General features: G+C 40.2%; 1 protein-coding gene across 1 annotated transcript in view; it reads left to right on the plus strand.

The window, feature by feature from the left end:
* The first annotated feature begins 8,493 nt into the window (after positions 1-8,493).
* The window catches only part of Ryr3 (ryanodine receptor 3), a 429,760-nt gene continuing 411,518 nt past the window's right edge, over positions 8,494-26,735 (plus strand). Inside the window, exons 1-3 of the mRNA XM_038331390.2 lie at positions 8,494-8,624; positions 9,667-9,869; positions 10,491-10,587. Coding sequence (XP_038187318.2) covers positions 8,494-8,624; positions 9,667-9,869; positions 10,491-10,587 — 431 coding nt within the window. The remainder of the gene's footprint in view (positions 8,625-9,666; positions 9,870-10,490; positions 10,588-26,735) is intronic.

Here is a 26,735-nt window from a genome sequence, read left to right on the forward strand (position 1 = left end):
CTGTCTCGAAAAAACCAAAAAAAAAAAAAAAAAAAAAAAAAAAAAAAAAAAAAAAAAAAAAAAAAAAAAAAGCGTTGTTCAAGTCCTCTTCTCGCTGATTCAAATGGTTCTCATGTGATTCCTATCTTGGGCCAGAGTTTGTCATGGTATAGCACAGATCCCAAAGAAGAAATGTTAGAAAGAGAAGTGAAACAAGTACGATTTCTAACAGGATGTGAAGCAACTCTGAATCCAAAGCAGAAAGAACAGCCCAACTTCCAACAGAAGCGTCATGAGAGGACAGGCAGGAGGGCAGAGGAGAAAGCATTGAGGCGCTATGTTCTCTGGACTGGGAATGCGACACTCTCTGGGCAGACCAGGAAGAGTATAGTTGATGGGGGATGCCATGTGAGTCAAAAGCAAGATATCTCTGATGTAGAACAGGCCGGTCATGTGGAGAATCATCCACAAGCAAACTGTGTTGAAAATGCCCCTGTATTGAGCATTCTTCCCTAGGAAGGCTGGAACTCCTATGTCATACAACAGCCTTGATTTCTTGCCCCTGGTAATCTCAAAGAATCCTTGATGCTTCCATGGCTCCTTCCCCATAGGAGCATCCCAGACCTGTCTATGAGCCATCGACTCTTCTCCTAACTTGATGCTGTTATTGATAATGGTAATAATACCACAAGGGGTTGTGATATTCATATTTGAAAAGGCTCTTCATGGCTGTTCTGGAGTAAAGGAGAAGGCATTCCATGTATTATATAAAGCCAGCAGGGAGGGGTTTGGAATTAGTATCATTTAAAAGTTCTTCAGACATTTAATGTATCCATAACCATATAATATAGAATTGAAGTGTCTTTCAAAATGCTTTACGAACCTTTTCAAACCTATTTGTTCTGCTAGTCATTCCTTCAGGAATCCCAGCCTCCTCTCCTTCCCTAACTAAACTGCAATTAATCACACTATAAAATTATAATAAAATTTTATTGATTTAAAAGCACTCTGTGACAAAATGGGGGGGGGACTCATATTGAAGGGGAAAATGTGTATTAAGAAAATTGTCAAGACCTGAGACTTTGTAGAAAAGAGTGATTCTGAGCTGAGACTTTTCCAAATCATCTGAACAATAATACACCAAGCTACATGTAGAGAGCTGTGAACTGGTCCCATGAAGCCAATGTCTTACCAATAAAAGCGAAGAAAGAGAAGACTTTGCCTACCTAATGTTTTTAGGGCCTTGAGGTCTTCCATGAATATCTTACTAAACTTTGTGAAAAAGAACAAAGCCATCTGGTCCCAGGAACAAGGAATCCAGTGTCTTCAACTGTTTGACTAAAGCAGACTATGGGTGATATTTGAGATCCAATTCAGAAGTAGTGACAGAATGGCTCTGATGGAACCTAGAAGACTTTATAACTCATATTTTGTGGCTTACTAATAATCCACTAATTGTATCTGTGTCTATATAACTTATGGTTAGTATGCAGGAATCCCATCACACATATGCATTTGAAATAATAGTAACCATTATCCACCCATGCCTATTCAGCACCTGGAATGTGACCCTCCCAAGTTGATAGCTGATATGTTCTGTACATAGAAAGTCATGCCACACTTCTGAAGCAGAACATGAAAAAGAGTGTAAAATTATCTCAAGAATTACTTTATTGCTTTAAGTTGAAATGATATTTCATACACATTGTACTATCAAATGTATTATTGAATTAGTATTCCCATTTATTTATTATTGTTGATAATTGAAAAAGTTAAAGTTATATTTGTCCTTGGAAGTATATTTATTTTTTTACTTTGTTCATAGATTGCTAATCTTTTTTATTAACATATTTTTAATGATTCTTTGGGAATTTCACATCATGTACCCTAATTCCACATATTTTTCCAGTTATTCACTATCCATCCTAAATCCCTGTAGCCTCCCTCCAAAATATAAAACAAAACAAATTAAAAAACCACATCACTCATCAGTCTCTCTCTCCTCTCCATCATATATTCTTTTGACATAGTGACCTTGGAAGCTGCAATGTGTTACATAGTGTACCCTTTTGCCCAAAAAGCTTTACTTGCAAATTTTCATTGCAATGAGTTGTTGATCTTGTTCAACACCTCTGGTTTCTGGTTCACCTTCAACACTCAACCCTTACTGAAACTTCTCTTGGATATCTGGCTGTTGCCTTGAGTCATGGGTGTTTTGTGGCTATGATTCCTCAAGACCGGTCCCTTTATGCTCTCCAGCAGATTACAGATGGGGTCCATGTTGGGGTAGGCCAACTTAAAGCCTGGATGTGGGCCTAGGTGGTTGCTGAGTTGGTTAGTCGGGGACTCCACCAGGCCTGCTTCCATCAGGCTTGGGTCAGAGCCAACTCTCCCATATCCACACCATCAGGGCCAGCACTCTTCCCCTGCACATGGTAAAGAATGAGTCCAGCTCTCCTGGACTTTGGGGGTTAGTGCTGGCAAGGTGGGGAGCACTGGTCTAGTCTGTCACTGAAAGTGTATTTCACACACAGTGAGCCTTGATTCATGTGAGCATGTGTTTATAAAAGAAAGCTTTTAAATGTTCCATTGTTTATATTTGTTTCTGAAAGGCCTTGTATTACAAAGAGGAATAAAAATAAAAATTCAATATACTTTTTGTTTTTTTCAGTTTTTCATAGCTTTGGAGCCTATCCTGGAACTATCTTTTGTAGTCTAGACCCAGGCTTGTAGTGGGGAGGCGATCAGGCCTGCTTTTTGTCCCACCTGGCTCCCGGCTGCCTGGCTAGCTTATGCCCCGAAATAACAACACACAAACTGTATTCATTTAAACACTGCCTGGCCCATTAGTTTCAGCCTCTTACTGGCTAACTCTCTCTTGCTTTAGTAATCTGTGTAGCACCACAAGGTGGTCGCTTACCGGGAAAGATTCAGAATGTCTGACCTGGTGACTGGCTTCATGGCATCTGTCCCAGAGAGGAGAGGCAGGGCAATTGTCTGAGCCATCTACCACACTTCCTTCTTCCTGTTCTGTCTACTCCACCCACCTAAAGGCTGGCCTATTAAATGGGCCAAGGCAGTTTCTTTATTAACAAATGAAATCAACACAAACAGAAGACTCTCCCACATCATTTCCCCTTTTTCTGTTTAAACAAAAAAAGAAGGCTTTAACTTTAACATAGCAAAATTACATATAACAAAACAGTTATCAAGTAAGAATTACAGTTACAGTATTTATATCTACTTTATCTTTTATCATAACTAAGGAAAACTATAACTATCTATCTATTCTTCAACTCCATCAAAGACTCCAGAAGGACATGATATTACCTAGGTGAACAAGAAGTAAGCTACTTCCAAAACTCTAGAAATGACAGAGACATCTCGCTGCCTGGACAGTCACCCAAAGTTCTTTTGTACTGTTGGGGCATCCAATCTTCGGCCTACAGGCCCATAGTATCCAGCAAACTTTTCCATGAAGCAGGAAATTTCAAAGGCAGTTCAGTCACTATCTGCTGTGTCCTGCAGAATGTCTCGCAGACTCTTTCCTGAGTCAGGAATCCCAAAGAATAATCTCACCTTTAGGCAAGTTCAGCAGTCCTCTCTCTGCGGTTTTTTTGTGTCCAGTTTCTGCAACAGTCCAGGCAAGAGCAGTTTCTTGCCCAAATGGCTATCAAGCTCCATAAGGAGCCTCTTCGATGCCCATCTTCCTTTTGAAGTAGCTTGGTGCTGCCAGGAGCAGACATGTCTCATTGTTATGAAAAGTCCTAAGTTATTAAAACATTTAAATGTCATATTCTGTAGTCTTTGAAAGATATTAGGAATGCATATTTAACTGAAATATATCTATATATCTAGAAAATCTAACACGACTACAAACTTGACTATTATAGATGATCATCTATTAACAACCTATATTTCCTAATTATACATTACATTTTTAAATGAACTATACATCACAATACCTTAATATCAGAAAAAAAATATATATATATAACAAAATTGACCTTAAAATCCATACCAATGCAAATTATTCATATCTATATCACAGGCTGGACAGAAACTCACAGAGATCTGCCTGCCTCTGCCTCTTGAGTGCTGGGATTAAATGCATGTGCCACCACTGCCTGGCTCAATACACTTTTAATACTTGTCAGCTTAACATTTGATGAATAAAATACATTTCTTTAAAAAAAATACTGCAGCCAGGCGGTGGTGGTGCACGCCTTTAATCCCAGCACTCGGGAGGCAGAGGCAGGCAGATCTTTGTGAGTTCGAGACCAGCCTGGTCTACAAGAGCTAGCTCCAGGACAGGCTCTAAAAGCTGCAGAGAAACCCTGTCTCAAAAAACCAAAAAAAAAAAAAAATACTGCAATGCACTTTGAAAGGGCTATAATCAAGAAAGTATCAGTGCAGAAGATGAGAGGTGGGGAGGGTGATGGAGGGGAGGGGGGGGGGACAGACAGGCTGAGAAAGAAATGGAGACAGAAAGACATAAACAGATACACATTGACTAGCTGACCAAAGAGTGGGAAGAGGCTTCAGAGTGGAATGAACTACACTTTAAAGTAAGAGTAGAAATTAACCAGGTCTAGAATCTGGGAAGAACACACTCCATGCAGAGAGTTAAGAATGTAAAGGGATGCAAAACCTGGAGTAGCCTGGCTGATAATTTGTCAGGTTCTTTTAAGAGTTCTGTGGCCGCCGAAGTGCCAAGTGGAGGAAGATGATCCTAGAAGGGCAGCTGGAGAATCTGCACTGTTGACTGGACATTCTCCTATAGTGTAAGAGTAACCTGCAGAATGTGTCACCGAAGGCTTTTGAACAGAACATGGTATTTGCTTTGATATGTGTTTCAGACACTGACCTGTGGAAGCAGCATCATTGAAGTGGAGAAAGCACGGATAGAAACTCTCTCAAAGCTTTAGATTCTAAGTCAGTGTGGTGGCTCATGACTATAATCCAAGAACTTTGGAGACTGAGGCAGGATTGCTGTAAGTCTGAGCCATGACATAGTGAGTTCTAGGGTATACTGAACTAGTGCAAAACCCTGTCTTGAACAAAATAAGCCCCCCAACTTAATAAATGGACATAAAGAAGAGAAAGCAGTAAGTTTAGAGAATACTTAGGCTGCATAAGAACAGGATTTGGAAACCAAATTGCTTTGGGAGAAATAAATAGCTAGCATGAAGATGGGGAGAACCTAGACATCATCAAATAAGGGAATTGATGGACAGAAGGATGGCAAACCCTTTATTTCCAGCCACTCGTGGTGCAGGCAGAAGCAGCTCTTGGTGGGAGGACTACCAAGGTAGTGCCCAGCTACCTTCTGACTGTGTCTATCACTAGGGAGGCAGAAGAGTTGGATGTGCAGGAGGACAGAACCAAGCAGACAGATTAGAGATAGGAAAACAAGGAGGATGCTCAAAGGAAAAAGGTCCTGGGGGAGAATGTTCAGGGGTTGAGAATCAAGAAATAGGTAAGCTAGACATAGTGTCTTATATTTGTAATTCTATAAGTTGGGAGTCTGAGGCAGGTGAATACTGATTTTGATGGCCGGCCTGGGTTATACAAAAAGAAAGAGGGGGTTGGAAAAGTCACTGGAAAGGTCGCTAAATCTTCCAATTTCTTTTAGTAGTAGAAGCATAGAAATTTAAATTCTTCACCTTAATCCAAGCATCTTAGAGGCTTTAGCACTATTTCTGTTGCCATTGACTTTCCTGGAAGAAACTGAATCCATTTCAATTAGGAAAGTTGGTACTGGCTGTGGGAAGGAGGCTCTGTGCCTTGGCTTCTGGGACCCTGGGACTGGCAGGTTAAATGTGATTCCTGCCTTTCTTTCTCTCCTTCCTTCATCTAGCCATTTATTTTTAAACCTAGATGCTCTTGTTTAAACTTCAGTTTGAAATGATGTTAAGAGTCTTTCTGGTAAAGGGGTTTACCAGATTTAAGGCACAAGTAAGCACCATTATCAAACCGTGTAGTCAGAGAATTCTGGTGCCTCATGGTCTCTCTTTTTTTTTTTTCTTTATCTGTAAAATGTGAGCATTTGCTGAGATTGCTGGGAAGGCTCCATTTCTAACCTTCCCTGCTTATGTGGTTCCAAGTTGAACCGATGCCCACTTGCAAGATGTGAAACAGAAGGAGCGAGCGATACAGTGTGTACTCAGCAGCCAGGCACTGGTGTTGATGCACTACATATGTATAACATCCCGCGGAACTTCACCAGGCTTCTGCAGGAATGGGACATTTCGCCTGCACAAGCAGCGTATGCTTCTCCTCAGCATATATGCCAAGCACACTTCAGAACTTTCGTTATTTTGCAGCCAAACTACAACACAGCTGGTCTCCTACATGACTTAAAGTCTCCCTCTCTACAGGCTGCCTTAGCAAGGAAGCCGCTGTTGTGGTGCCTCTGTGGGAACAGAGATGCAACCTGTAATTATGAATTTGTCAGACAATAGGTGACTTTCCACCACAGTCCTTAACGATGTGTTAACATAATCACACTTTCTCCTGTGGAGAATCAAGCCCTGTTTTTAAGAATTTGAATTGCTTGGGGGAAAGAGATATATTGCTCATCCATAGAAGTTGAACAAAAAAGGTAAATTGGTTCCCTCCTTATCTACAGCAAAACATATGCTTTGTGTAACATAGAGGGATAACAGAGAGAAATATGGAGACAGACAGAAATAGAGAGATAGAGAGACAGAGGTGGCATAGTGACTTGGATGTATAGCCGGTGACTTTTCTAGGATATCAAAGTAGGACCCACACAAGTCCCAACATTTTAATCCACTTGTGATGGGGGCTTGGCTAACAATCTAATCAACTCTAAAGATGAAGGTAAGTCATGTTGATTTCAGGCCAGCCATTTTCCTTTAAGAATGAAGGTAGTGTTATGCCTCACATGTCATTTTCACAACATCCGGAATACCTTGACTTTATCATCCCCATTTCGGTTGGATGAAAGCATTAAGCAGGAAGAAGTCAGTTTGAGAAAATCAGGTCAAGGATTGGTGGAACATTAGACTAAGGTCTCTTAACCTTGGAGTATGTTCACATCTTTCAGAAAGAAAAAAAAAAGAAATTAAATTTTTAAAATTGAATGACAACTATTGAAATGACACTTGGCTTGCATGCCTGGTCCTTGGCCTATCTGATAAGGACACATGGTGAACTACACTCACAGAAGAAAAAAAAAGTGAACAAAATCCGTCTGGCCCAGTAACTAAGCTGGACCCCCACCATGCCCACTGACTATGTAGTGCAAATGTCATTTTCCGGGCATTTTTAAGCACTTACCTTGTACCAGGCCATACACTTAAGACACAGTGAAGGGCAGATACCATATATGGTCCCTGTCATCACCAGGTTCATGTCTAGAGGGAGGTAGAAACAAGGAAAATAATAGATGATTTTGTCATTGGAACACAAATGATATAACCCAATTGTAGAAGGAAGCAGCGGGGCTGTGTCCCGCCACCCGGCCGCTGGCTAGCTTTACACCCGAAATAATTACACGGAAACTGTATTCTTTTAAAACACTGCTTGGCCCATAGTTTCAGCCTCTTATTGGCTAATTCTCACATCTTCCTTTAACCCATATTTAGTATCTGTGTAGCACCACGAGGTGTGGCTTACCAGGAGAGATCTTCACCTGCGTCCATCTCGGAGAGGAGAAGCATGGAGACTGCCTGAAGCATCTCCCCCTCTTTCCCAGAATTCTGTTCTGTCTACTCCGCCTACCTAATTTTCTGTTCTCTTAAAGGGCCAAGGCAGTTTTCTTTATTAATTAACCAATGAAAGTAACATAGACAAATAACTCTCCTCCATCACCCAATCTTTTTTTTTTTTTTTATTGGTGGGGAGGTCTCGGCTGTTTCTGGAGTGACTGCCTTGAAAAATATGATTGAGACCTAAATGAGTTAGGCTAAAAGGTAAAATGACTTGAGGGAGGTCACGAAAAATTCTGCGTGTTACTCAACCTGTCTGCAGAAGAATCCCAAGGCTAAAATTATCCTAGAAAATTTGAAAAAATAAACTAAAAGGAAGCTGTGGTTTTAGATGGAAAAGAAGGTTTGACTCGATGGCAAAAGAGGCCGAGGGCAAATATTGTAAGATTTTAGCTGGGTAAGGATTTAACTAACCAGAACTGCTTAGCAATCAAGCAGACTGGTATAATTGATGGGCAGGAGGGCTACAAGACTTACAAAGACCGGAGGTACGGAGACCATCTAGTGAACTAAGAACCATGCCTTAGATTACAATATGACATTAAGCGTTAATTACCTGGAGGATCTGGGGGAAAATTTAGGGTGCGTCACTATTGCTGCATAATGGAGAAGGAGGCAAAAGATGCGGTGTCAGGGCTATCTATCCTTCTGGTTTTGAAATTTAGGTAAACAGTGAGAGAAGGAGCATCAGATGGGGAGAAATGGGGGTGGGGGGGTCTTAGACCTTTGCTTTAAACTGTGAGAAGGGAAGGGATGATTCCCAGGGGACAGTGGACATATGGATCGGAGTCCAGATGAGAGATCCGAGTCTTCAGCAGATGAATCAAAGTCTTCAGAGGACCCGAGTGAGGCAGAACATGCAGACTGCATTGTCAAGGAAACCAAACAGAGCTTCAGTGCCTGGGCACTGTGCTGAAGCAGAAACACGTGGCCCACTTCTGTGAAGTGACCAGAATACACAAATCCGTGGAGCCAGAAGGCAAAGGAGTAGCTGCCAGGTGAGGCAGATGAGGAGCATTTCCTGGGGGTGGGATACAGCATTCCTTTTGGGGTGAAGACTAAACATTAGATGGTAGCAAAACTCAAACAACCCCGAGTTAACTGAAAACCCCTGAACACATAGACTTTGGAAAGGTGACTCACATGGCGTGTGAATGATGCTTCAATAAGTGTATTCTCTTAAAAGAATGCTTCAGTAATGTTCACTAATGAAATGCCCCAGTCAGGGACAGAGAAGTCGATGAAGATGGGGATAAGGAAACAGCAGGAATGTTATGAACCGATTTTGACTTCTTCCCTTATTTCCTCTCCTTCAGTAATCAGCCTGAGCCGTCCTTTCTCGGCATTGCTCCTGCCTAGAGGTTCAGGCTTATAATTCAATAAGTTAAACTAAAACAACAGACAAACACGAGGAGGACATCTCATTTCAAAACCACAGGGCTGTAAAAGTGTTTTTCCTGGTACAATGGGCACAGAACAACGGCGATATGAAAGGACTCGAGGCGTCCAAGGCTTGGAATCATTTTTCACATCATTCCTGAGTGAGCAACACTATCTTTTTTTCCTATTATATTTTTTTCTTAACCACAAAATAACCAGAACTTATTCTTGCAAAAATTGCATTTTAAGTTCTCTTGACTTAAAGTGTTTTTCCATTATAGTATCTGTGGGCTTGGCTTCAGCCTTCAATCTCTCTGGGACCCCCGCTGTGCTGCTGTCTCCTGACTTTTTCAATTTCCAGAGCTTCCCCAGGGAGTAAAAATGGCTAAGTTAAAATGGAAGTGAGGCATAGAGAAGGCAGCCAAGTCACTGCAGAGAGCAATATGTGACAGCCTATTCGGGTAACCCAAGTTTGTGTATCAGTCTTGATAATTAATGAAGTACAAGTATTCGGTCCCCACGTCTCATGTGATTAGCTCGTAACATCATTGTTATTTGGTTAGCTTTTCAGATACACAGGATTCTTAATGCCTGTGCTAAAACCAGTGGCATGGGAGAACATGGCAATGCCAGGCTTGCACAGGGCTTACTTCAGAGCCCTGGTGGATCTGACCACCTTCGCTTGCTCTGGCTTCTACTACACAGTGGGTCTCATCTTTGGATTGGGAGGTGGGAGCGTGAGTGAGGACTTTCACGTTAGACTGACTGATGAACGTGTGTGAGTTCCTCTCTCATGCTGTCTTAGGACCAGGTCAAGTCACATTCTGAGTATGAACTAAGTATGTAAGAGCCTCTATGAGGCCCTGATGAAATAAATGTGTTATGGTCTTTAAAACTGGAAAAGCTGTTAGGTACAGGAGCAGGGCAGAAGCCAGTTTTTTTTTTTTTTTTTGTAATGCTTTGATGACCAGCAAGGCACTGGCTATGGTGCTGATAGTGCCTCATGAGATCAGACCTTGAGTGCCTGCCATTCCCAAGTGCTGGGCTAGGGCCCAGGCTGCCCCATTGCCTTGCTGGTGATAAACTTTGAAAAAAAAAAGAAGAGTGATATTTTCATAGGCACATAAAATTATTTGTTATGCAAGGAACTAGTTAAACCAGGGTATGGCATGCAGGACCAGAGTCTAGCACAAGGGAGATAGAAAGCCAATGAATGCATCCCCATGAGAATTGCAGGCCAAGTGTCCTACATAGATTCCCCTACCCACTTTATCCTTGCTAGCCCCTGTCCACCCTTCAAAGAGTTCCCCTTTCTGCTTTCATGTCACACATGCCATTAGCCCTTTGTCTCTTCTCCCGAATAGCTCATCCTCATATGATAATTCTGCTTTCTAGGAAATGCCAAACTGGTTCCTATAGCTGTTGTGCCGTTTCGCAACCCATCATCAAGCCAAGAAGGCTCTGATTTCTCCACAACCTCGGTAGTGATGAGGTGAGCAGGGGGCAGGCCTGCTTTTCGTCCTGCCCTGTTCCCACACGGCTAGCTTTACACCTGAAATAACAACACACAAATTGTATTCATTTAAACACTGCTTGGCCCATTAGCTCCAGCCTCTCACTAGCCAACTCTCACATCCTGATTAACCCATATTTAATAATCTGTGTAACACCACGAGTGGTGTCTTACCAGGAAAGATTCAATTCAGCATGTCTGACCTGGCAGCTGGCTCCATCACATCTGACCCAGAGAGGAGAGGCATGGCAATTTCCTTCTTCCTGTTCTGTCTACTCCACCCACCTAAATCCTGCCCTATCAAAAAGCCAAGGCAGTTTCTTTATTAAACCAATGAGAGTCCTCCATCAAACCCCAATATCACTTATTTTCCGGTTTGAAAAAACACTGTATAGACTTCCTAATGGATATCAACTAGAATCTTATCAAGGTTTTATGCATACTTATTTTGAGATATGCAAAATATTTTCTAGTATCACTAAGCTTACAGCTTCTTTAGTGTTCTTATTTTAAAGAATTGATATCTGATTATAGGTTTAGGTTCTCAATCGAAGCTAAGGTTATATGAAATGCTCTTTTTTTAAAGATAGGGTCTTTCTCTGTAGCTTGAGGTGGCCTTGAGCTAACTATGTAGTTAGGCTGGTCTAAAATTTGTGGCAGTCCTCTACCTTAGCCTCCCAAGATGGGATTACAGGCATAAGACATCATGTCTGGCTGAATCATTCTTTAAAAAGTTTTCAACTGAGAAAATATATTCCTCTAACATACCTTCAAGATCACCTCACTGAACCACAGACCTTTGGGGCATGTTGCTATGTGAGTACAACTGTTCTTGCTCTGCCACAGAGTCCCTTCATCTCTGGCCTGGTCTAGTACAGCAGTTTACAGATGTCCTGGCCTATCCTTATAGTCTCTTCTTATTCCACCCACTTGCTGAAGGCAGTTGATTACACTGGCACAAATATTGAGGTCAGACCCTGGCCTGGGTCTCAGCTTGCCCCCAGTGCCACTGGGGAATTGAAAGGATGCCATATGGATGTTCTTGTAGGCTCTCTGAGCCCGTTTCCTTGGCTATAAAATAGGAAAATAGTGTCCATAGACAGGGCCTTTGAGAAGACAGGACTTGTCAGTTCTTGATTATGCTGCACAGCACACACAAACTCCTCACTAATTGTTACACAGAGTCTTGCCTGGGTTCCTGAAGATTGCTTTCTATAAATATAACAAAACATCTTGTTATAGAACTTGTTTTTGTTTTTAACTATTTCAAATGTCTACATTTTTACAAATTGCTTAGTCATCTGTAGGAGCTTCTCAGCAGTCTAAACCACTGCTTTTGTCTGCTGCCCCAGTCTCCTGAGCTGTTGGATGGAAAAGGCCCACTATGTGTGTGGTCCTGGCTCAGTGTGTGCTCTTTCATATGTGTTGAGCTTCACATAGGGAATTGGTCTTTGTCTTGCAAGCCTTCTCTGTGAGGTATCTTCTGTGTGAGCTCATCTGACATACTGGGCTGGGTCATGTATGTAGAGTGGTTCACTTTGTCATGTGGGTATTCTCGTATGTAGGCTTTGCTCTGTCTTATCGCAATTATATGATATGCTGTAAACAGGCGTGATTAAAAGGTAAAGGGTGTTATAGTTAGGATATAGAATGTCCCTTTCAAACACATGTGTTTGATCACTTGGTCCCCAGGTGGTGGTACTGTTTGGGAGGTTATAGAAATTTTTAGATCTGAGGTCTATCTGACAGATGCAGGAGTGGGCCTTGAGGATTACAAGACATCCCCTCTTCTACTCTTTCTCCCTATTTCCTTATCTTTGGAGATGTTGAAATTACCTGGCTCTAGTGAGAAAGAAACACAGAACATGCAACAAACCTGCTTAGGAGTTTATTAGAGGGGGTGCATACAGGCCTGGGAATCAGTGAGTAGAGAAAGAGAAAGATGGCATGTCCAGCTTTTAAAAGCTGTCTAGCGCATGCGCACAGGGGGTTGGCGTGACTACGGTCATACCCAGATGACAGGCTCATGCATGTGCACAAGGGTTTAGCTAAGTCACATGTGGATGGAACCATGCATGCGTGCATGGGTCACACAGGGGCCCTTTAACATTCAGGCAATTGCCTGAGGGCCCATCTGCGTGTGCTCACCTTTAGAACCCGGAAGTGCAGCCTTATCTGTGGCTGAATAATTACAGATGTATTGTGTTGTGAACCTACCTACTGCTGCAGCTACCATAACCTTCCCTGCCACAGTGGATTTAATTCCTCTGAATTGTGAGTCAAAATAAATCCTTCCGCCGGGCGGTGGTGGCGCACGCCTTTAATCCCAGCACTCGGGAGGCAGAGGCAGGCGGATCTCTGTGAGTTCGAGACCAGCCTGGTCTACAAGAGCTAGCTCCAGAACAGGCTCTAAAGCTGCAGAGAAACCCTGTCTCGAAAAACCAAAATAAATAAATAAATAAATAAATAAATAAATAAATAAATAAATCCTTCCTTCTTTAAGTTGGTTCTGTCAGGTAGTCTCATGATACAGCCATGAGAAAAGTCAGTAATACATATGGGAGTTGTTGGGCTTCTGCAAGCTTATTAGAGAAACCTTGTTCTCTAACTTGGCGTGGTTCTTAGGGTTGCGTGTAAGACGTTTACTGCTTAAAATAAGCTTTTTATGTAGCCACCACCCAGTAGTAGGAATAAACTCCTTAGAAGTGAACTGTGGCTGGATCCTATTTGCCAGTGCCAGTCCCGAGAATGTTTTATTTATCAGGGACTCTATTGAAAATCAAGTTTGCATAAGTCACTTAATAGTTCCCTAAGGGAGACAGAGAATTGCATAAGACACTTCTGTTAATGAGGCTTCTCAAGATAGATGCTTTTGCTTGTCCCATGGTTCTGAGGAATGTAAAATCCAGTAGGAGAAATTGTATTCTCTGTGCATTTTCTGAAGAGGGTTTAGGAAATTTTGATCTCCCCTGTCATTGTATTTCCAAAATAGTTCAGCCTTCCAGCTTGGCAGATGGAGCCACTTGTAGTCCTGATTCAGCTCCTGTCTTGCTGGTGAAATCTGAAACTAGAGAAAGGAGAGAGATCTTGCTGTTTAAAAAACAAGTCAAGAAACAAATCACTATAGGTAACAATGCAGAAGTAGGCTCTTCATAAAGGATCCTGAGTCTGCTTTGACTGCCTGCTTCCTGACAGAGCCTTTTGGAGCATTTTTAATTGCTAAAGAAAATATATAGATATACACCTGCATAGTTTGTAGTCTTCTTCCTCCTTCCGATCTTATTTAAAAAATCAAAGATCTTAATTAAAGCTATGAATTCACAAGTACTATTTAAGAGATGTTCAGGAAAGAGAGAAGAGGAATAAGGAGAAAAGTTACAGCAGAAAGCATTCTTTCTAAAATAGGTCTGAATGTAGTTCTGAGCCTCTCAACAGTTAACACAAGATAAGCAAATATCAGGGAGTGAGCTGGTGCCTTGAAACCCTTCTAAATCATCTAGGTAATTGAATGCTTTTTGTATTTTTCTTTATCAAGGGATTTGTGGCAAATATTACCATCTGCAATGTGTTTCTACCTTGGTTGGGTATTGGAGATGATATTGAAGCCACCCTGGAAAGTGAGGATGGGCCTTTGTTCCTGGATTTTAAAGATATGGGCTATAACATGGTTAATATTTTAAGCTACTTGTTTTAATATATATATATATATATACATATATAAATGTGTGTATACATATGCATATATTTCCTGGAAATAATATTCTTCCATCATTTTTATATTGAAAGCAATTTAGCACAAAATTATACAAGTCATATATCTCATTAAATATGTGTAGAGGCACAAATTCCATGTATGATCCTCCCCCATAGTGATTAAATTATATCCCACTGTGGTGGAGGATCATACATGGAATTTGTGCCTTAGACTCAATGGACATATATTGGGATTTAGGCCCCCACCATGAATCTGTAATATCCCGATGTCATGGTTACCAGTTAGACAGTACTGCTGATGAACGTGGAAGCCCACAACGATGTGCAGCAAGGCTCTGCACTTACAGGGGAGGTAACTGCGTGGACATGTGAGCCAGTGATTTTATGTGCTATAAAACTGCAGCACTATCAGAATTTAATCTTATTCCCTGGATTAGGCCCCAATCTCATTCTAGAGTGGATATTGTTAAGCTACTCTTGATTAAGGGTCAAAAAGATTCCAACTGGGATGATTGGTGCTTAGTAATAGAGGATTCTTCTCACAGCTACAATTCGTGGTTATGATGGTTCTATCTGCGGCGCAGATTTATGACTAGTGTTCTCTCTTCTATGGAAATTAGTTTTGAATGACAACTTTAAAAAAAAAGTCTTTGATTGTATTTTGTGGAAGTGGGTGTTGTATCACATTACTGCAAGTTTATTCATGGTTCTCTCAGAAATGAATAGTTATGCAAAGCTCACTCATCATCAGGCGGGACCAACCACTAATCAATGGCTCCACAATAAATGCCAGAGATGGGGAGAGTGCAGACTGATTGTGACTCATAGAAAATATAGAATTGGAACTTGACAGTAAGGAAACATCATGCTGCTCAGCCTACCCCATTCTTGATGGGCAGTGCGACCCAGACGGGAACTCTGGTCCAGAGAGGATGGGAAAGGGCTGACTTGAACGAATTAAAGTTAACCTAGTATGTGAACTGGTTCTCAGTACACTGCTGAAATCCCATCTTTTCCAAGTCAGAGACTTCCCTCTGGCCTCACCGCCTCTTTGTCTACCCCTCTTGCACTTGGGAAGTTCTTTCATTAACAAAATTGAAGCTGGCAACTTTACAATGCATCACAAAGTTTTACAAAAACTTCAAATTCTTGGGGTGACAGGATCTACCAAGAACTCATGTCATTTCTATATGTTGTGACTTCTTTTGTTTTGTTTTGTTTTTCCAGTGGAAACTTCTTTTTTTTTTTTTTTTTTTTTTTTTTTTTTTTTTTTTTTTTTTTTTTTTTTTTTTTGAGGTCCAGATCAGGACCCTACAGGAGCCTGATCCCCCAGGATCCAAATGGCCAGGGCTTGGACTATATTTATGATCTTATGAGAAGAATGCTTTGAGAGACTGTTTATTCTCTCTTCCTCCCTTCCCCTTCTTATATTTGAGCGCTGCTTAAAATGTCTTCAAAGTAGAATGCAGGATCCCTAGGAGACTTTTTGATGTCTAAGTGCCAGTAGGAGTTACACCAGCTTTTCTAGAAGGGCACAACTTGATTTCTGAATTTAGGAGAAAGGTAGGAAACCGCTTTCTTTGTTTTGTTGTGTTTTGTCTTCTCAGCCTAATGTAGCCTATAGTGAAATGCATTAATCTCTTAAGATTGTCATGTAGCTCAAACGATTTATGTTTTTTTTCCTTCAAAACTACCTTCCTTTTAACAATAAAGCCAGCCTCTCTGAGAAAGGTTTAAAACTCTGAGTTAATAAATTGTCGGTGCACCTTGCTGCAGGCTTCTTCTCCTTTCTTTTGAGTTCCTGAAGTAAGACCCCATGATCAGATTTGTGCATTTAATTGCATTTTAATTACCAGTTAAAGCCTGGCATCAATGCCCCATGCTTCTATTGTGTTTTAATGAAGCCCTCTGAAAAGTAAAAATATCCTTCAGAACTCCTGCTGCTTTCAACCAGCATTCCTCTCTGGATTTCCCCAAAACATAACTTTAAAGGTCTTCCTTCTGTGTATTTTACTTAAATAGATTTAGTGTGGACGTTTGATCATGCATAGGAAAATCACAAAAATCCCATGAATAATTTAAGATACTAACTCTAAACAAGGAGGTAGCCCTTACGGTTTGTGTTTGGAAAAGCAGAACGGTTATTCTGTTATATTGTGTGACATACACAAGGTTTCTTTTCAGTAGTAGTGTTTCTTGGGGAAATAGGCATGGCGCAACAAATGCTAAGAGATATTGGCTTGGTTCTCTAGGGTTCGTGGAGCGTGTAACTGGCATGGCAGCGGCTGATCTTAGGCAAAAGGAGATGGGGTCAATGAAGATGTGAGATTTCCAGTCAGCTTTAGCAAAGATTGGGGCGGAGAAGATGCTTCATCTGTATTCTGAAAGGTGTAACTAAGCACTTCAACTTCTAGCAGTCTCAGAAGACAGTCTGAATTCTCTTTTGTTGTCTTTGGAATCCACCTCCTCTATTCTTTCCATTGGGATAACAGAAGAATGACTGAACTCAGAGGTCAGAGAGAATGAGTCAGAGTGAAGTTTCCTAAGCAAATATGTTCACACAAATGAGTCAGCTGAACTGCCCTAAGCAAATGTGTTCACACTGTGAAGAGGGTGATGAGTGTACAGATACTGAAATTCTTACACAGTGCCATTGGGATTATAAATGGGCAGCCACATCTGAGGACTTGAGTTAAAAGTTACCAACCAACCCTAAATTTTTGCCAAAGAAAGGCAAGCAGAAGTATTGCATCTTTCACGAGATACCGTACAGTTTTGTGGCTACATTTATATACAATAGCCCATATCTGTGAATGCATTTAAACATGTGTATGTATATCTACAAAGAAAATAACCTATTTTTTTTTTTGCCTGGGGATGTAAGAAGGGACAGGGAAGGAGGACAGTTGCTAAGGCTTTAGCTTCTACTAAATTAACCTTCAAAATTAAAAAGAAAATATGCATTTATGCTTTAATTAGCTAACTGGGTGTTTAAACCATGAAGAACATTGTCTATTTTATGGTGGTTCTGGATAGTTTGGGAGGCCAGGAAAAGCTGAACTCTTTTGATACATCTTAGAGAAAAGACATACATTTATAAGTAATTGAAACTAGGTCTATGCAGGCACCAAGTTTTGCTTGCTCATCTTGCTTGTCCTAGCCTTTCTTTATATTTTGCTACTTTCAAAAATCTGGTTTTTCTTTAACTCACAGGTACCTCACATACATCAATTATGTCATTTCTGGTGGGAATAAGTCCATGCTCACTTCATGGATGAACAGATTTTTAGGAAAGAAAAAATTAAGATGATTGTCAGGCAGGAGCATGTGAGGATCATAAAAATTACAGGCACCGATGTAAAACGATGACTAGAACAGCAGGAAAAAGCTGGATGTCTGCATTTGGTTAAAAGGGAGAATAGCCTGGTGTCTTGAGAGCTCATAGGTATTACTGAACTATATAAATATAGTTTCCATAACAGCACATCTACATTTAACCTGCCAGCTCTCATCCTGTGGTGTCATCATCTGTTCTGAGGAGAACTGCTGTTCGAGACGTTTCCTTTCCTTCAGATGTCCAGTCTGCAGCTTTGCAGCAATGCTGTATTTAGATCATGCTTGCTGATGACAAAGACTTTGTCTTGAGATAAAGTCAGAGATGTTGTTCAGCAATTTTGAACATGGAAACCATTTATATTCTGTTGGAGCTGAAGCTCCCTCTAGTCCTAGTAATTCCACACCAAATTAATTAGCTTTTTTGTTTGTGTGTATCTGTATCTAGCTTATGTGGAGTAAGGATAAAATAAATCAATAGAATCCAACTCTTTGGCCTAAATTGATTCAGTCTTACAATGTTGAGCATAATGCCCATTGTGTTAGCTTCATCAAATTAGTTTATTGAACAACCCGTTAATTGGTATATGCAATTGCTTGAAACCAGTATTGACCTTTTTCTCCATTAGTGTTTGGTTCATGAGCACATTTTATGAGAACATTTTGTAGAAAGATAAAATAGGACCCTCCACATCCTTGATATGTACATTAAAGAGGCTTATTCTATGTTATAAGAACTTAGCATGTGCTTCCTGTTAATATGCCATGAACATTAAATTGTTATCTGGGATGGAACCTAGAGGACCCAAACTGCTTCATGTATTGTCTCCCACAGGAAACTCGTTGTCTTCTATTACACACAGAACCCTTGTATAATTAATATGGATGTCAGCATCAGATTTTATGCATGTCTCCTTAAACCATTAGTGGAATAATTCATCTTTGGATGTGCATCTAAAACTGTCTTGGACATTGATCATTTTATTTAATAAGTATGTATTAACTGCTCCGAAGGGAAAGGATTCTTTGACCAAAGAAGTAATGATAATCTCAAAGGTTGAAGGACAATAAAGAAGAGAGATGTTTAAGTAAATAAACAAAATAATGAATGGTAAAGATAAGAGATAACTATTTTTTGAATTTCATATGATAACCCACCAAAAATTATGTCTGTGTTGATATATGTGTATGAAAATTTCATAATGAACTATATTAGAATTTCACTTTTTTCTTTTTCTTTTTTTAAAAAGAAAACAAATTATCTTTTTCTCATTATACATACCAATCTAAGTTCCCACTCCCCCCTCTTCCCATTCATTCCACATACCCTACCACCCCACCCCCATTTAATCCTCAGAGAGGGTAAGGCTTATTACTTTGGAGAAGGTCCAAGGCATTCCCTACTATATCTAGGCTGAGTAAGGTATCCATCCAAAGAGAATAGGTTCCCAAAAAGCCAATATATGCAGTAGGGATAAATCTTAGTGCCACTGCCAGTGTCCCCCCAGTCTGCCTCAGCCATGCAGCCGTCAACCACATTCCGAGGGACGAGTTTGGTCCTATGCTTGTTCCTTCCCAGTCCAGTTGGAGTTGGTGAGCTCCCATTAGCTCTGGTAGACTGTTTCAGTGGGTGAACCCATCATGGTCTTGACGTCTTTGCTCATATGCTCATTCCTCCTACTCTTCAACTGGTCTTTGGGAGCTCAGTCCAGTGCTCCAATGCAGGTCTTTGCCTCTGTTTTTATCAGTTACTGGATGAAGGTTCTATGGTGATATTTAAGATATTTATCAGTCTGACTACAGGGAGCATGGGGATGGGAAGAGAAGGGAAGGTGGATGGGGAAGAGGAAGGGAGAAGGGGGGGTGAGGAGAACTTGAGGGAATGGGATAGTCAAGAAGGAGGAATAACAGATGAGAGCAAGGAAAGTGATATCTTGATTGAGGGAGCCATTATAGGGTTAGCAAGAAACCTGGCTCTAGAGAAATTCCCAGGAATCCACAAGGATGACCCCAGCTAAGACCCTAAGCAATAGAGGAGAGGGGACCCGATCTTGACTTGCCCTGTAATCAGAATTCCACTTAAAAATCTAAAATATGTGTGAAAGCTTCTAGCACTCAGTAACTAGCACAGACCAAGCTTCAACATATTAGTTACCTCCTGTCTTTCAAGTTTTCAGATTCCCCTCCCATGAAGAGGTGGCTAAGCTCTCTTTGTGTTTGGAAAACTGATGCATTCAGCCATAGTCTCTTCCCAAACCATCTTCCACATAGGCAGACCCTCACATGTAAGGTCTTGCCATCGTCAACTCATTTTTCCTTAAGTGAAATAATTTGAACTATACACAGTGTTCATAGTACAGAAGCACTCTGATTCTCCAACATCCTGGGATAATATACCTTTTCTGATGGCAATTGACACTTTGTTGCCATTTTTTTCTAGGTAATAGCATGCAGGGTCAACGTCTTGTGAAGTAGTTTGTGACATCATCAGAGATTCCTTTATAAGTTATGCCCAAGAGAAAGGCTATTAAGTAGCCAGTAAAATGTAGATGATTTCTTCAGTGGAAATGATTCTTCGAACTTGCCATTTTTGTTGTTTGCCAATTGAATCTTTAGTATCTTGCTCTGCAAATCACCTCCAGATACTGGGGAATTCTGCCCTTTACAGTTCATATCAGCAACACCAGTTCTTTAAGAGGCAACTTCCTGGTTCATACCGGTGGCAGGAAAGACACTGGCTCTTTTGGGAGGTACTGCTACAGAGCATTTAAATGGGGGGGGGGGGGGGGCTGTGGACAGAGTGCTGCTACAAGTTGCTTAACAGTGACATAGATCCGCTCCATCCCTGAAGCTTAGGCTGTCAGCATGGCTCACAGAGATGGTGGACATACCTCTACCATGTTAAAAGGGTAGAGTCATCTGGCAAAGCCTCAGTGTTAGTCCTAGCCACACCTGATTAGCATTTAAAAAAAAAAAAGGAAACTCTCCTGGTCAGAAAATGATTGCAAATACACAATAAGACAGATTCAGACAAAAAAAAAAAAGACCTCTGAATGGGTCACAGTGTTGGATAAATGTACATGGGCTTAGGAGAGAGAGAAGAAAAAGCATAGACAGTCATAGAATAAAGAAGTAAAGATAATAAAATAAATATTAAGAAGTAATGATTTAAAAATAAGCCACATAAAGATGGAATACATATACAGAGTTTGAAGTATATTGAATTATATTGAATTATTGAATTATATTATTGTATATAATATAATATAATAATATTGTAATAAAAATATATTATTATATTTTCTTTTAATTTCTTGACTACAGAGAGATATTTGATTCTGGCAACTCTAAACTAAACCAACATAGATATTTTAAAGATATCTTGACTTCAAAATTTGAGTCTTAGGATATGTTACTTTGGAAAAGAGGTTCTGCTTTTGTTTCCACAGAGGATGAGAACCTGTGAATTCCTTTCAGACTAATGTGATTTGATGAAACAAGACCCACTGAAAGGTCTTCATGATCCCTAAAAATACTTTGCCCAACAAACAACAAGAAACAGTTTGGAGAAAATAATACCCAAATTCCCCAAAGATTGTTTATAAATGTTTGTTCTCATTTAAAAAGGGGTTGATTATGAATGATTAATGATCACAGCCATTTTCTTTAAAAAAGAAAGGGAATATGATATAGAAATAAATACTTTGCATTGATATGGATCTTGGTCTATTGATACAAATTCAAGGTCAATTTTGTTACACTGTGTATATATAATATATATACACACATATATATATATATTTCTGCTCTTGTTTGAGGTATTGTGTTTGTGCAACTTGTTGGGCCAAAATTATCTCAGGGCCTGTACCTCCAGCCTATAGGACAGGAAAAAAGCCTGGCTTAATCCCCGCACTCGGGAGGCAGAGACAAGCAAGTCTCTATGAATTTGAGGCCAACCTGGTCTACAAGAGGTAGTTCCAGGAAAGGATCCCAAACTCCACAGAAAAACCCTCATCAGAGCAATGGACTGAGCTCCCAAGGCCCAGTTGAAAGGCAGAAGGAGGGAGAAGACGAGCAAGGAAGTCAGGACCGCAAGGGGTTAGTCCACCAACTGAGGCAGTGTGCATGTTCTAATGGGAGCTCACCAGCTGGACCGGGTTTGAATGAACATGTGATCAAACCGGACTCTCTGATTGTGGCTGACAAGGTGGGGGCTGAGAAGCCATTGATAAAGGCACTGGAACTTGTTTTTATGGCATGTTCTGGCTTTTTGGGACCCTAGTCTATATGAATGCACAGTTCCCTAGGTCTGGATGAAGGGGGGAGGGCCTTGGACTTCTCACAGGGCAGGGTTCCCTGCCCTCTCTCAATCAGGGTGGGAGAGGGAGAAGGGGGAGTAGGGGAGTGGGAGGGGATTGAGAGGAGGGAAGGAAGTGTAAATAATTGAATGGAAAAATAAAAATTAAAAATAAAAAATAAAAACAAAAAGCAAAAACAAAAAATAGTCATCTGTAATAATCAAACTTTCAATCATGTTGGTTAGGTTTTCTAGTTATAAAGAGATATATTTCAGTTAGATAATCTTCAACACTTCAGAGACCTACAGAATATGGCATTTAAAAGATTTTAAGAACTTAGATTTTTCTCTACAGCAAGACAAGTCTACTTTTGGCAGCACCAGTTACTTCAGAGAGGTTGATGGGCATTGAGGAATTCCATCGTTATGCAATTTGCCTTCAATTTGACAAGGCTAGCCGGTTGGGCAAGAAACTGCTCTTGCCTGCACTGCTTGATGGTATGCTGTATATACTGGACATACAAGACCCACAGGAAAATGACTGTTAAACTTGGCTAAAGAAGGTGAGACAACCCTTCAGGGTTCCTGCTTCATGAAAGGGCCTGCCAGACATTCTGCAAGACAAAGGAGAAAGTAACTAACAAACTGCCAGTACAGACAAAACCAAAACCATCTTTCAAATTTCCTGCTTCATGGAAAAACCTGACATTTTAGAAAATTTAGAAAAGTCTACTATGGGACTGTAGACTGAAGAAGGATGCCCCGACGGTACAGAAGAACTTTGGGTGACTGTCCAGACAGCAAGATGTCTTTGTCAATTCTTGTTTTGGAAGTAGCTTACACTACACTTCCTGTTTACTCAGGTAATAATGTATCCTTCTGGAGTCTTTGATGAAGATGAAGACATATAGTTATAATTTCCTTAGTTATGATCAAAGATAAATTAGCTATGAAACTTTATGCTCATAAAGATAAAATGGATGATAGAATATTTTCTTTTGCCTAGTACAAATAGACTAAATACTGTAACTATAATTCATAGACAGGGTGGATGTTGGGGTGAGACAACTCTAGGCCCTGAATCTGAGCCTGGGTAGTAACTGAGTTGGTCAGTCCACCAGCTTTCTGGTTCCCATGCCACCAGGGACAGCTCTCCCACATTGCCCAGGCAAAGGACGAGGCTAGCTCAGGTTGACTAAGGCTTTTGATGTCTGATTTAACAAATATACATTCAGATTTATTTACATCTATTGGCATCCCCATGTAATTTTTATACTTTATTTCTCTAACATGAGCACATGGATATATATGATATTGTGTCAGTTTTAAAAATTCCTGGAAGAGGCTCTCTTAAATTATGATGTAATATTATCTTCATACCTTACAGAACTCTCTGCCATTAGATTGTTTCTGTTTTGTTTTTTAATTCATGTTCAAGAGTGAGAATGGTCATGTTTCCTCCTTATTTTCCTACGTGATTTTACTCACATAAAATAAGTTATAAATGAATCCTTATTTCTGTTATTTATTAAAAATGTTTCAAGACTACTTAACATGACAGTAAAGAAATTATGTGAGCATGAATAAAGTAGTCATTCTCATTAAAATATGATTCTCCTTAGGAAATAAGAATACTAATGGAGCCGGGCGGTGGTGGCGCACGCCTTTAATCCCAGCACTCGGGAGGCAGAGGCAGGCGGATCTCTGTGAGTTCGAGGCCAGCCTGGTCTACAAGAGCTAGTTCCAGGACAGGCTCTAGAAACTACAGGGAAACCCTGTCTCGAAAAACCAAAAAAAAAAAAAAAAAAAAAAAAAAAAAAAAAAACTAATGGTATGTGGTTAAGAGAATTAATTAAAACAATCCACTTGAATCACAGGGCTGATTGGTTGGCATACTGAATGTAGAAAAATAATATCTGTAGTAAAAAGATTATCACTCCCCTTTAAATCCATAAATATATAAATACATTTTCCTGTAGAAAACCACTTTTCCCTTTTGTGTTATAGTTAAATGTACATGAATATTTAAAACCACCAAATGTGAGATGATGAATTCTACAGCATTATGACTTTCTAAGCATCATATATCACATCTATAGGAACAGGACTTGCTTCTTTTAAAAGCTCATTTGTGTGGGTTTAATGTTAGAGCAACTAGCAACAGGTAGGGTAAGAACACATCCCTGCATAAGTCTTCAAATTAGAATCCTTCACTCAGCGACTTGAGTTTAATGCCGAGGAAATACATAACTGCAAGACTGCTTATGAGTGCTGCTCAAACCCATTTCAATAAGGAGGCCCATAGGCAGCAACTGAAACCCATTGCTTCACTAAGCAGTTGACTATATTCATGATCCCATTTATAGGGGAAGACAGAAAGCTCAATAGTTAGGTTACTAATGCCCCCACAGGACATATAGCGACCAGTGCATAGAGACTGGCTGGCAGTGCTGTTAGCATCACATGCTACATGGTAACAATTATCCAATCCAGAATGCCATCAGTGGCATCTAAAGCCTATTGGTATCAAAAATGATTGTTTAACCTAGCCTATATGGGGTTTCTTTTCCCACAGCTCCAGGCTTCATCATTAGGAGTTTTGTCTCAACCTGGAAGAGCTTTCAAACCTGAATCATTAAATACACATGTAAACTTGATATAGGTGCTCCAAGAAGCTGATGCTAAGAAATACTAATATGAACAAAAGTGAGACCATATCAATAAATTAATTTACTTAGTGTATGGAAGGCAATAAAGAAAGAGTGGGGACAGGAGCAAGAAGGATGTTGGTGCTTAGAGCTGAATGTGCAGTAGCCAGCCCTTCATAGACTTGCTCTTCTAGTGGTAACAGTGATTTCTCAAATCCCTGCCTTTTATAGCAGCGACTTCTTACCCTGGTTACATCCTCAGCACAGCTGAATGCTTTCTGTCATTATCAAGTGCTTTGTGCTCCGCCAGCCATAACTTTAGGGTCGCTTCGCTGGTGAGAATCTGCCATCTTTCCGGGCAGGCTGCAAACAAGGTTGAGTGCTGGGGCTCAGATTCACACTGCCATCCACTGGATTGTATTTACTGTGGTCTGTTATTGGTCTGGTTAGGAAATGGCTAGGGAACACAGAACACAGAGTTTTATCTGTTCTTCCAAGGTTGAAGTCAGTGAAGTTTTCTGGTTTCCTTTCCTGATGGATATTGACCAAACTCGTCTTGGTCATTCTTTTTCTTTAATGCTGGCTACACCATCCTCATATTTCACTTGTGATTTTCCAGGAATTGTTCTAAATACTTGAATATATCACTTGATTTTTATAACAACCAGATGAAGGTCAGTACAATTATAGTTCCTATCTTCAAATAAGGAAACTGAGGCAGGATGGAGGTAGAGAGTGGGGATTAAATAGTAACATAATAGGCCATGTTCCCAGGACTGATACAACGGAAGACTTGACTTAGAGCATTTTGGTTCTAGAATCTTTCTCCCTTCTACTTAATTCTCATCAAATTCTGTAGTCACAAATTTATAAAACATCGGTATCCTATGGAGTCATCGTTTAGAGACCTCTACTTTCAAGTGAATACCTGCTTTGCTGTTTTGGGTTTATTTATGCAACTGTTCCAAGAATCTTATTGACATTGAATCAGGTTCCTCCATGGTCATGTTCCCCATAACCACTGCGTGTGCCCACCCCCAACATGTGAAGTATCACTTTCATGAAAATAAAAAAGAGGCATAAAAGATACAGTATATAAATGGATCGCTTTTTGGATGTATTACTGGAATATATCTCAGCAAATTACTGCACTTGAATTATTTGTGGGAATTTTAAAATTTTTTACTTTTTCTTTTACTCATCTGTAAGATGAAGGTGGGGTGGTGCACATGCCACCAAGTCACACCTAAGTAATCTTGATCAAAGAGAAGCATCACTTTATTTTTGTGCATGCTATTATCTGTGCCTTACTATTTGAATTTCAAGTCATTATAGAGCCAGTATAATGAAGAGTCTTTTTATTTCCATATCGAAGAGAATTTGGGATTCTTAAAGTAAGTTAATGATTTTGTTCTAGGAACTCTGTTGACCAATTTTATACAACTTCCATTTATGTGTGTTCGCTGTTCCCATCTCTTTTACCGTTTGATAGTTTGAATTTTTTAATATTTACGATGTCTCCTTAAAGAGCTTCTAAAGTTTCAAGGTTCAAAGAAGTCACCGCTTTCAGAATTTCACTGTGGAGTGGCTTTCCACAGTACTACTGACAGACCTAAACAGTGGGGTGAGTTTGGAGAGAACCGACATCCAGTAATGGTGTTGCTGATAGCAAGGGCAATTAGTGCCACAGGTCATGACCACTGGCCTATCAGCACATTGCACATGGCCTGGAAATGCCACATGTTGTTTATTTGTTTATATCCTTTTCTCAAGATGAATAAATGTTAGACAGAAATTTCAACCATAGCCGAGCTTTAATGATCTGGAGGTCACTTATCTGATATCTGTGAACATTTAAAATGTAACACCTAGTCTAATAATAATAAAAGGCCCTGCATCAGCCAAAACAAATGTTAAAAACATAAATGCCAAATTTATTATTTACCAAAAGGGCTAAAGTGTATTTTTCCTTACGTTAATAGTTCTAATTGTTCTGATAATGAGATAGCCAGTTCCCAACACAGCAGCAGAGGTGGGGGAGGAAGGAGGAAATGCAAAGCTTCATGAACAAAAGCTAAACCTTTCTAGTTGACAGTTTAAAAAATGAACCAAACTCTGAGAGTCAGAAAAATGAA

Source organism: Arvicola amphibius, chromosome 5 (assembly GCF_903992535.2).
Source record: "Arvicola amphibius chromosome 5, mArvAmp1.2, whole genome shotgun sequence".
In the NCBI taxonomy this organism is placed as follows: Eukaryota; Metazoa; Chordata; class Mammalia; order Rodentia; family Cricetidae; genus Arvicola; species Arvicola amphibius.